At 33.0% G+C, this 13,172-nt stretch overlaps 1 protein-coding gene across 9 annotated transcripts in view; it reads right to left on the bottom strand.

The window, feature by feature from the left end:
- Positions 1 to 13,172, bottom strand: part of Trdn (triadin) — a 362,446-nt gene that overhangs the window by 82,280 nt on the left and 266,994 nt on the right. For 8 of the 9 annotated variants that reach the window (XM_076858293.2, XM_076858296.2, XM_076858294.2 and 5 more), the window contains one exon: positions 12,540 to 12,590. In XM_076858293.2, coding sequence (XP_076714408.2) covers positions 12,540 to 12,590 — 51 coding nt within the window. Of the gene's footprint in view, positions 1 to 7,115; positions 10,725 to 12,539; positions 12,591 to 13,172 lie in introns of those variants that run through there. The other variant, XM_076858299.2, reaches the window with a different exon arrangement.

The raw sequence follows: 13,172 nt of genomic DNA, 5'->3' as shown, positions 1-13,172 counted from the left end.
GCTCATTAAATTGCATGAACTTTCAAGGTAATTTTATTTCTTCATACACGATTGGGACTTTACCCTTGAAATATTCAAAATGGGAATTTTTATGTGAGAAATTGTCAACAGATTTTCTAAAGTGAGCAGCTCTTTTATTAGGCTATTTGGTCATTAACAGTTTAATGCCTCACTGTGTGGATGACATTTCTACTGATGATTAATTTTTGAGTCATATAAGGATGCAGTTCCCAACTAGCACCTATTTCTGGTCATATTTTTTTAAACCAACAATATATACATTTAAAAAAATTTAGTCCCAAAGGCTGTTCTGAGAAGCTACAGGAAACTAAGGACAGTGATTAATGCTGTTGATTGAAATCTGAAGACCAGAGAAAGGAATGGGCACTTTTATTTTTTCACTCAGTCTTCTCTGCTTACATTTTTTCTACCACTAGCTAGTATTGAACATTATCGCAATATCTAGCTTGTATAAACACTTGTCCCTGGATCCCTTCATTTTGGGCTCACATACAAGCATTTCAGAAACATGTATTCAAGAAATCCCCATGCTGAGTTGTTGAGGCAGACAACCTGCCATTTCATATGGAGCACTGACTTTTCCAGGCTGTTGATTTCATTTATGAAATGTAAATTGCTGATGGGTCTAGGGAGGGGAGCTTCATTAATGATTTTTCAATGTCATCAACACTGTGCTCTCAAGTAGAGCAGGCAGACCAATGCTTTAGCAAGAAGATTAGGGGAAGACAGCAGAGAAGACCCACTCTGCTTAGGAGTTTCTGCACTGCCTTCATTAAACAAAAGGAAAGGGTCTTGTTCGATATATAAATCCCAAGATTCTGCATCCTTTTCAAGGGACTTCTATTTTAAACATTTTGCAAGAAGTAAATTCATTATCTTTGATTGCTTTTCTTGCTTTATTTTGCATACATGACCACATTACATACAGGCCTTATATTTGTAATAAAGTGCAATGATTATTATTTTTTCAACCCTGCAATATTTTGCATTTGCCACATGGTTACAACTAAGCAAAGTGCACTATATGCATTACCTATATATCATTAGTTTAATATTAAATATCCATTTGGTTATTAGTGTTCTAATCCCAATATCATATAAACTTTATGAGTCCTGGGATGAAATCTTATTTTCTTTGCTATATGACTCTACTTAGGAAGTGTTTTGCACATAGTACAGATCAATAAATGTTTCTTTAAAAAATGGAAACATTATATAATCTTTGCTTACCACTCCTTTGAAGTAAATATTAATAGACCCACTTTCCAGATGGCAGTATTGATGCTTAAGAAGAAGTCTAAATAATGTCTTAATAACTAAGTCTATATGTCCTAGTAAGTAGCAAAACTGTCATTTGAATCCTGTTTTTCTTCTAATTCCAAAGCTTTAAGCACTCTGAAGCACACTGCCATACCTACTGTTGCTATTAATAGAGTTAAAAGCTTTAAAACATTTCATACATAAAAACTATGTAGGAAACCACATTCTCTTTCATATAGGCAAATTATATTATCTAGATTTTATTCTGTAGACAAACTAGCTTTCTAGCTGTAAAACTATAATTAGCATATACAATATAGCTACTGAAGTTTCTATTTTTTGATCCAGTCATTAAATCACCAATTATATTAATATGTCTCCTAAATTGATCTGGTAACAATAAATAGAAAGACTCAGCATTGATAGAAAATTGATAGCCATCTCACACACTCCTGAATTATTATTATTATTCAATATCATGGAAAATTTTTTTTACTAAAAAGCAAGTCACAGAACCTCTTCATATAAAATATTCAAAGGAACATTATTAGCACAGTTATCCCTTTTCAATCACCTTTGAGTTTTAATCTGAGGGAGTCTGGAAAGCATGATGGCAGAGGACAAGAATCTAGTCACTCCGCCAGATGAGTCCTGCCAGCTGCAGGATAACTGTGTGCCCTGGGCAAGGCAATCTCAGAGTTTCCTTTCTCATCTTAATAAAAAGATCGCTGTGAAAATCAAAGGAACACTGCATGGGAAGTTTTTAGCCCAGTTCCAGGTACAAAGTAAATTGAGCATATTAGTCATGTTCTTGACGTTTAAAAAAATTTTTTTTAGTTGTAGTTGGACACAATATATTTATTTTATTTATTTATATTTATATGGTGCTGAGGATCAAACCCAGGGCCTCGAACGTGCTCTACTGCTGAGCCAGAAACCCAGCCCCACATTCTTGATATTTTAAATTATTTGTCTTATACTTTCCTAACATAATTTTAAATAAAATTGAAGTTATATTGTAAATATATGGCTTGCACATCATGTGAGTAACCCCAATCAATAAATGGTCCAAGGACATAAACATACACTTTTCAGAAGAGGATATACAATGAGTCAAAAAATATGAAAAATGTTCATCATCTCTAGCAATTAGAGAAATGCAAATCAAAACTACTCTAAGATATCATCTCACTCTATTCAGAATGGCAGCTATTATGAAGATAAACAACAATTAAGTGTTGGTGAGGATGTGGGGAAAATGGTACACTCATACACTGGTAGTGGGACCACAAATTGGTGTAGCCAATATGGAAAGCAGTATGGAGATTCCTTTGAAAACTGGGAATGGAACCTCCATTTAACCCAGCTATCCCTCTCCTTGGTCTATCCCCCAAAGACGTAAAAACAGCATACTACAGGGACACAGCCACACCAATGTTTACAGCAGCACAATTCACAATAGCAAAACTGTGGAGCCAAACTAGATACCCTTCAGTGAATAAATGGATTAAAAAATGTGGCATGTATACACAATGGAATTTTACTCAGAAATAAATGAGAACAAAATCATGGCATGTGCAGGTAAATGGATGGTATTGGAGAAGATAATGCTAAGTGAATTTAGCCAATCCCCCCTCCAAAAAAAATGCTGAAGTTTTCTCTGATATAAGGAGGCTGACTCATAGTGGGGTAAGGAGGGGGAGCATGGGGGGAATAGATTAATTATAGATGGGGCAGAGGGTTGGGATGGAAACAGAGGGGGCAAGGGATTAGCAAGGATGGTGGAATGTGATGGAAATCATTATCCAAAATACATGTATGAAGACACAAATTGGTGTCAACATACTTTATATACAACCAGAGATATGAAAAAATGTGCTGCATATATGTAATAAAAATTTTAATGCATTATGCTGCCATATAGTTTTTTTTAATCAATAATAATAATAATAATAATAATAACATTTTGCCTTTTTGATGAAAACCTGCTACTAAAGCTATTACTACCACTACTACTACTACAACACAGAATGAATGCACACACCCCGTTCCTCACTCTGTCTGCTGTCTGAGTCCTTATTGAATGGAATGTAGAACTACTGTCACTACAGTGATTTCAGTATTTCTGATTTTGGATAGCCATTACTGAACTCATGTAGTTTCCTAAATATATCTTAAGAATAATGGCTGTTTTGCCCAGACTCACTGTGCTATAATAGAGAGAATTTGCGTTTGTCTGCTGTGGTCTCATTACTTTGTTGTCCTTATAAATAAAACCACAAGGAAGTTAAGATCTGACTGGCTTTGAGTTTTATTCAGAACTTTCTCAGTTCATAAGCTTCTCAAAGAAGAACATGCTTCAAGTCTGAACAAAATCATGCACAGGAAGCCAACACCTGATATCTGTTACATAATTTTTCATCATAGCTATGTCTCTTACTCAATATTCTAGTGACTGCTCAATTTAACATTTTCCTTCTTCTTTGTAACTGTGTCCAGAATTTGACACAGTTTACATCCTCTGTGCTCCTATTTCCCTGTGTTTCAAAAACAGTATTGTCCATTATGAATTAGAGTCCTCCATGCATAACATAGAGATACGGTGGTAGTCTTTTCAAGTTATTTCACAACCTCATCCACATCAAGGAATTGCAGAAATAATGTTTGCACTGCAGTGAAAGAAAAAAAATGGATAAAACAACCAAGTAATAATCCTTCCATTTGAAAAGCACTTTCTTTCTTTATTAACCAAGTGATCTAATGCATGACCTGTGAACTTCTCTAAATTTAAATTTGCTCACCTTATGAAATGGAAATAATTATAATCATCTCAGATACTTGTGGTTAAGATTAGATGAATAATTTAACAAACACTTCCTCAGCATTCATGTACTAACATCTAAATTATAGATATCCATTGGTTGGATGAAATTTTGATGCATCTTATTTTCTTTCACTGTCTTGTGTGATCTTTGTGCATGGAGATTTTATATCATTCCTCTTTGCAGCCTCAGTGCCTGGAATGTTCCCAGAATGTTACACCCACACTCAAAAATTGTTATGGATATAAAAGAATTTAAAATTCTATTTCAGAATGACAAGAAACTAAAAATTTATGCTTCCTTTTAGCTTGTTTATACCACAATAAGAAGTGGAATTCCCCTTCCCACTGATTAAAACGATTCCATGGTTGGGAGAGCATGTTAGAAATGATCACCAGACATTGAATGCTGCTGTGCACTGTCTTAAGTATTTTCATATTTAATTTGGTATATTCACTTGAAATTATCCAGAATGGCCAAGTGAATTCATTAGTTTACAGTTAGTTATTTAAAACTTGAAAATAGGGCCCCAATCTATTCAACACAACAATTTTTCTAAAACATAGATGAACACACACAAACTGTCCCTTACACATGTTTCTCTCTCTCTCTCTCTCACACACACACATACACACACACACACTCACACACACACTCACACACACACACACACACACCTCATCATTATTATGTCAAAAAAATAAATTCCGTGTTTCCACAGGTATGGTTCTAAAATGGCTCTAGTTCACAGTGCCTGCACTTAGTGAATGATTCAATACTCTATGCCTGATTCTGCAGTCCTTTCCTTGGCAAGATTCCCATAGGAATTTGATGCTGGAAAAAAAAAGTTTGCTGAGTGGACACTAAAAACACAAAATAGGCCAGAGGGCATTGTCTCTTTTCAGCACAGAGTAAATGCATACATTTTTCCTGCCTCATTCTGTCATCATTTCATCTTCATGATTCTTTGTCTTTTGTGTATGCTAAATGCAATTTACCACATTTTGACAGTGTCACTGTGCCTTTATCTGTTCTTTCTTTTATGCCTACTTATGTATAGCCTCATTATTCTTTCCTTCCCTGAAGCTTCCCAGTATGAAGTGTATGCATTTAAATAGGTACGATATAATTGGAGATGGCTGCACACATTGTAGGTCACACAAAGAACTGTCAGTCAGAACAAGCCTTATGATGTTATTTGAAGATGGCAAGATAACTCATTGGATATATTTCAACTAATGAGCCAATTGACATTAAACCATTCAATGGGTCCAGCACGCTTGCAATAATCACTTGAAAATGTAAACAAGCAGACACTCATTGTTTTTACAAGGGAAAGTCACTAACTAGATTCTCTCTTGTTTCTCTGAGTACCAACATTGATTTTCTAAACTTGAAGCAAGAATAATCAATTAAGTTAATGAAAAGTCTTAGGTTTGAATATGGATCATCCTTTATCTGGTTTAAATATTTAAAAAATGATGGATGATCTTATATGAAATATGAGACAATTCAAAATTTTGAAATGGATGGGAAAATGAAAAGAATTGTTCTTACACTTAAGATTTTTTCCCTCAAGGACAGAAGCATAATGGAGTGATAAAAAAAGTAGATTTGCAGAGTGAGATTGAACCACTCTAATCCTACTCTGCTGCTCTTAATGAGGGCTAAAATGGAAAGAATAGAAGGAGAAAATACTGCACTTTAAACTTATAATTATATAAATGTGTGTGTGTGTATATATATATATATATGATATATACAATACACTCATATTTCATATACATGTAGTAATATACACATAATGGTTATATTTAACTATTTGGAAGAAAGAAATAATGATTTGAAGTGCTTTCATAAATTTCTTTTGTAAAGACAACAGTTATAGAACAAATTCTGGCACATTAAATGACTTTTCTTACCAACATATAACCACATTGCATCTACCATCTTGGCATGATAAACATATTGAGAAAAGTATTAGGCTGTAAGTTGCTGCTCAGTGAGGCAGTTCTTCTGTAACAGATATAATTTTCACCTTAATAATTATTCAGGGGCTGAGGTTGTGGCTCAGTGATAAAGTGTCCACCTAGCCTGTGCGAGTCCCTGGATTCAATCTTCAGTGCCACATTAAATAAATAAATAAATAAATAAATAAATAAATAAATAAATAAATAAATAAAATAAATAAAATAAAGTCACTGTGTTCAACTACAAGTAAAACTAATTTTTTTTTAGAATTAAAAAAAATCATTCATAAAATGAATAATAATGAACTTGTAAATTCCTATACTGACATTTTATGCTTTAGAATCCTCATAGGTCTTCTTCTTTTTTTTTTTTTCAATCAACAAATTATCTGTAACTTTCCCCATTCCTAGTAAATACAATAAAATTATTATGAATAAAATATTGACTGTATGGTTAACATTTACTAATATATTTCAACACTGAAAAAGAGGGATATAAATTTAATTTAGTGACTTTTAAATCTAATACCAAATAGCTAATCCAAAATAGAAATCTTTGCTAACCATTTAATCCTGTGTATCAATTTCTGTACTGTTAACATGATAGTCATAATATTTTTTCCTTAAATACTTCAAAGCTGAATTAAATAATGCCAACAAATTAAATCAGAAATCAGGCACAAAGTACACAAAAATAAAAATATTAATGTGGATTATTACACTCAATATTGTAGACCAATTATTAGGTTCTTATAATATTACAGCTAGTCAATATTTATTCAAAAAATGACAATATTATGAATAAAGATGATGATCTGCAGTATTATAGGAAAATTTTAGAAATTCAGAATGGTGAGTCAAATATATAAATTAATTGGACTTTCTTATTATGAGTATTAATTATGTGATAAAATAAATCCCCGTAGTAAAAGTTTAAACCAAAAAATCAGTACTTTAAATAATCATAAAACTAGAAAATTTTTCACAGAAACACAATCTTTATTATTTTAATCATTGGACATTGTAATATTTGTGGTCATCAGAAGTAGCAGTTTGAGAATACTGGGTAAGTATAGACTGACATCTATTTAATTAGCATATTCTGGAAGTTTCTTCATGAGATAAATCTCTGAAATGAACTCTGATTATTTTTCATAAAAGCAGATACACAATATGTATTCTTCAACAAACCATTGTGCTTTTCCCTATACATTTGTATCTATATAAATCACTATTAAAATATTGTTTATGGAACCAACCATCAGGAACATTATGTTAAGAATAAAACCAATAACAACTGAACATGCATAACATAAAAACTTTCAAGAAATATGAAGCAGGCAGACATTGCTAGCATTACCCCTAAAGTTATCTGGTTGCTATCATGCCAAGAAGAATATCCTCAGCTTTGCAAACTTTAATCTTAAATTTATTCTTCACTAACATTACTTGGAACTATGCTCTGCCCATCCTTTGCTCTTTATATGCCCACATCTTCAAATTTTATTTATAGGCCAATATGTCACACAAGTATTTTTCCAATCCTAATCTGCATTCTGAAGCTCACACCAAAATAGCCAGATGCCAACTCCACGTGCCTATTTGAATGTCCTAAATGTGCCTCAAACTCAGCTTGTTATAAACCAGAATTATGATCTTATAGCTTTATCTTGACTTATTCCACTATCCCATCTCAATGTCTTATTTCATTTCAGCATCCCATCTCATTTTAATTGAACTTTTCTACAACAGTGAAGTAACATTGAATTGCATTTCCACCTTATAAGATATTATCAAGTTCACAATGCTGAATTCTAAGTATGATAATCTTCTTTCCCAGGTTACACAAAATTATTTTATACATAGTACTCCTACCTCATGGGGGAGGTAGAAGGTTAACTTGGGTAAATGCCAATTAGCAAGCAAGGGTAGCCTGATCACACTCATCAGGCATCTCCCTAAAACCCTGTGTTACTTTTTCTCTAGGAACACACACATGCTGAAAAACTCTGGTCTTTTATTTCAATGGAGATGTGTTCAGCCTATATTTCCTAACATACCAATCTTTCTTCCCTATTGCAGTGCTATTGAATAAAGTCTTCCTTGCATGTTTAACAGAGACTGGTGAAATTTTCCTTTGAGATCATGATTGGGTTATTATCATATAACAACTTCAGGAAATTTCTTTCTTACTTTGTTATCTCAAATCGTCTTTCCAATATATTAGAAGCTGTCTATAAAGCCACTTAGTGTCATTTGAGGGTAGTAATTTCTGGTTCATTCAAATTGTCTTTGCTTTTGGTAAATTTTGGTCATTTAAAATATTTTAAAAATTTCCTATTTCATTTAAATTTTAAACACATTTACAAAATTTATTTTTATATTCACCTATGATTTAAAAATTTCTATTTTATCTTCAAAGTGCTACATATTTTTCTATTTCTAAGTCTCTCTCTCTCTCTCTCTTTCTCCATCTCTCTCTCTCTCCCTCCCCATCTGTTTCTCTCCCCATTGCCCTCCACCCCCCCACTTTTTATGTCTTCTGTGGTCAATTCTGTTTGAGATTTGAACATTTCAGTAATTCTTATTTTTTAAAAAAAATTTACTAACATTTGTCTACTTATTAGTTTATGATGCAGTATGTTAAAAAATCCCTCAATTGAGGGAATTTTGTTAATTTCTCTATATAATTCCTGGCCTAACTATTATTTTGAAGAACTTATTTATATAGAGGAAATATATCTTTAATGTTATTTAAATATATGTATGTGATCATGTTGTACATATTCAAGCAAATTGGTACTGAGGTTATATAGTCTAAACACATTTTTCTTTAATGCTTGTATACAGTTTTCATTTTTACTCTTCCCATAAACTGAATTATTAATTTGATCTACACAATTCCATATTTTCTTCATATTCTTATAATCAGTTTCAGACTTATAGAGCGATTCATATACAGCAAAAAGAACAAACTACCCAACATGGTCCATTTTATTTGTTACTCACACCTGGAATCTCTTGCAGTTAAGTGCACCAAGAGCCTAAGACTTCCCCAATAGCATGGCAATGGGACTACCATTGCCACAAGTCACACATACCCTCATCCTCCATTCTTTTGGGGCCTGACAGTAATCTCAAGGCAGAGGTAGAACACAGAAGGCCTGAAATGAAGACAGCAGAGTCTGCCTCAAATGACAACAGGACTCCAACCAAATCATTTTTTAATATGATTTGGAATTTGGGGTTGTATTTCAACCTGAGATTTGTATTATTATTGCTACTGTTTTTTTCCTTCCTTTCTTTATTTTTTTTCTTTGAATTATGGTTGTATGGTTCCTGCCAATAACCTCAGTCTTATGCTGGGCCTCCCTTCCAATGTTTATTCTGAAGTCACCAGACCTCTGCCCCACAGTGTTAGTAGGAATTTTCCTGAACAAGTCTCTTCCAGCAGGTGACTTGTCTCAGGTCCAAATGAGAGCTGAGTCTATTTCCTTCATTTTCCTGGGTCTGCAATTCCTTTAAACTGCAATCCCAGAGAGATGCTAGCAGCAACTGGGAGAGGAAGGATTTTACTTCTGAACCTGGTGAAGTGCAGTGAGATTTAATTAAAATCCCTGGTTATTCCAATATACATTATTGCTTTAACTATTGGAGCACCACTACTGTCAGCAATTTTGTTGTACCATGCAGTTTCAGACTGACTCACTACCTTCCTAATTTGTTTTTCATTCAATTATTTTTTTTCTTGCTTGCACATGACAAAGTCTTTTTTTTTTAACCCATCTACATTTTATCTTTTATTTTAATGACCATAGAAGAAATCTTAGCCTGCATATGTACTTCCATTTTTTTGGAAAACAAGGCTTTAAAAACCAGATTCCATGCCTCCATACATAACCACTGAGTCCGAATTTCTGTTGCTGTGTCTTCAACAATATTTTTTATTTTAATTCAAAATCTGGTTAATGCATAACCAGGTTTAAGAGTATGTATGATATTCTCATATTATGTCTGATGCTTCTTTAGTGAAAATTCCATAAAGCCTAATGAGGAACTCCACTTATTAAAAGAAGTAATGAACTCTTAACCCAATATTTTTTTAAAAAATGTAATTCCTGTTAGTGAAGATTAATTTGAAATGCAACTGTTCTGTTTTGTGCAAGATGACATTGATCATAGACAGAATGTCCAACAGGATACAACCTATCACAGGTGAAAGTGAAAGTCACTTTGCATGTCATGATCACATTTGACCTATAAAATGTCCACATACTGTCATTCACATTCAGCACTTTAGGTTTCAATTCTGGCTGGTTGTTTGATAAAAAGAAGAAATTTAATGCATGAAATTTCAAAGCCCCATTAATATTTTAGCACATACTAGGGAAAATGGTTGTTGCTCTAAATAGGAAAATAAAATGAATATCCTCAGGGTAATTTGAAGGCTCAATTTCTAAAATAATAATAATAACAATAATAAGTGGAATGGAATTTAAAATAACAATTCTGGTGATTGCATTTAAGTGATTTTTAACTTCAAAGTGCATCTTCTTCAATATGTGTATGTGGCTCTCCTCAATGTTTGTTTTCTCTGATCATGAACTGGCTGGGTTAGACTGATTATTATGGAGTTACTGAAAGAAGATGTCTGAAAAAGAAGGAGAAAAGAGAAATGATCCTTCAGCAGACATTTTCTGTGATTGAAGACTGACGTGAACAAAAACTAAACTCCCTTAATAAAAATATGGAGATGTACAATATTTCTAATTGTTCATTTGATGTGTTTTTGCCTTAGATTGGCAAGGAAATATAGAATCATCGTGAGATTCAATCACTTAATGACATAAGACCATTTCAATTTAGATTGTTATATAAATGCCCAAGGTAATTGATAGTAAGATCATAGGAAAATAAAAATCTAAAGTCTGTTTAAATTGCTAAAATAATTTAGCACTTAGGATCTAGTATAATTTCCTTAGACATCACAATTCATCCCTTGAATTATAAAACACAGCAATTTTTTAACTGTCTACTAAAAACATAATGTACATATGGAAAAATAGTTTAATTTTTCCTACATATTCCTTAAATAGCAAAATTATGTATCACACCAAAAGAATTCCAACTATAAGGGTTGAAAGACAGAAAATTTTAGGTATGATAATACATTTCTAAAAGGAAGCAATTGGAGCTGTACAGCTTTAAATACTTTAGAAAACACCAAGTACATATATAGATGAAGAAAAAAATTGTGTTGTGTTCTTATGTTTCATTAAATAACAGTTTTATTTAATTTAAAATTAATTGCAAAATTTAAAGGACTGTGACTTAAGGGTACGGTTTATACATTGTCACACTTACTAATGGGGGCTCTTCATGCATCCTTCATTTCTCCCACTGATTCTTCTGTCAGCTTTCCCTTCCTGCTGCTCTCCACATTTTCACAGCTCTAACATGTGTTTATATAAATACATCAGAAGTTTGTTTCTTTGGGGGGGGAAAATGAAAAGTAGCAATGGCCTAAAATTTTTACTGTGAAGTTCTTCTACTTCTCTGGATCATTTTGCTTGGGTAAAGGTAGAAACAGGCTATTTCTGACATTCAGGTTGGTAGGTGTAGTTCATGGTTTCTCTGGTTTCAACAATTCACTAAGATGGGCATAATGGAAACTTTCTGATGTTCATTCTGACACCAAGAAGAGATCAACAGCTCTGAGCAAAATGCCATGCTTTCGGAATGTAATTGGATTATCTAGAAACTAAACCTATTACGCTGGAGTTAGCAAGTTTACTTATGTTTCAGGAGGCCTAAATGGATGCAGGGAATGTTAGAATCCACCTTACTCCAAGCTTACCACAGTGTTAAGACTAGAGGTGCAGCATTCCCCAGCAGAATGGATACAGAACTTGATTTGGGAAACTAGTTCTGAGGCAGACTCTGCTACCTAGTATAATAACTTTTAAAAGTTTCTAGACCAATTGGATTTCTTTATCCATAATATGAGAAAGGGGATTAGACATCTTATCTACCAATATCTCTACCTACATATTTTGTTTGCAATTCTATTGTATCTGAACTTAGAAAATAGCAACCTTTCATAGAGAAATTTTAAGTATTTCATCTTATCCTAAATATTTGCTTTCTAGGCTATTGATTCTTCTTTTGATATTTACAGAATGGATATTTCCCCATCTACTGTGGGATTGTCGAATCAAAATAGCATGTAATTTTTCAAAGTTCAGTATTTCTGACACAGCGCTATTCTTTCTTTGCTATTTCATTGTACAATTTAGAATTTGATGATGGGGAATAAGTACTTTTTCCTTCCTTTAAAAACATGACAGCAAATGAAGACTGTTGTTTTGAAAACCAGAGAAAAGAAATAATATATTACTGTGTTGCCAATAGCTTAATATACCATGGGCAGACCAAGGTGGTTTTACATCTCATTATGCCACATTACCTTTTTCCTTTTGGGTAGCTGGGACCTTCACTTCTTTCCCTGTAATAATCTCTGAAAAGAAACATTGCACAATTATTTAAAGTCACAATAAAAAGATGTGAGAACACAGGTATAATGGAGTCAATGAACTATCAGTAAAGCAAAATCTATGTAGAAATAATATAATACTTTTATCCAAAAATTATTTTTATTAGAGACAAAGAAACAACTGCACAGAATACAAGTAGCTCTCCTCAGATCATCTGTATTTAAACTTAAATTGTCTAATAAGCTATAATGTCCTCATTCTTTTAAGATGGTGAGCATTTGAATCGCTAGGAACTTATTTGTAATCTTAGAAAATACATCATTTCAGCATCGAGAAGTCTCCCAAACTATTTCAGTGCTGACTCTGTTTGTCTGTTTCATAGTATGCTTTTCCAATAAAATAAACGATCCAATGGAAAACCACATACATTATGTAACTGTACTGTTACAATCTTCAGACTCAAATCAAACTGTTCAAGATTGAAACTACCCAAAAAACCAAAGGCTGAATGTTTCCTAGGATAAGCAGATACTGATCCATTGTTGGGGGAGGAAGTAGGGAAGACTGAAGGAACTTTGAAGCCTGCAGAAGGGATTGGGGGAGGG

Source organism: Callospermophilus lateralis, chromosome 6 (genome assembly GCF_048772815.1).
Source record: "Callospermophilus lateralis isolate mCalLat2 chromosome 6, mCalLat2.hap1, whole genome shotgun sequence".
NCBI lineage: Eukaryota > Metazoa > Chordata > Mammalia > Rodentia > Sciuridae > Callospermophilus > Callospermophilus lateralis.
This window is presented reverse-complemented; position numbering and strand designations above follow the sequence as displayed.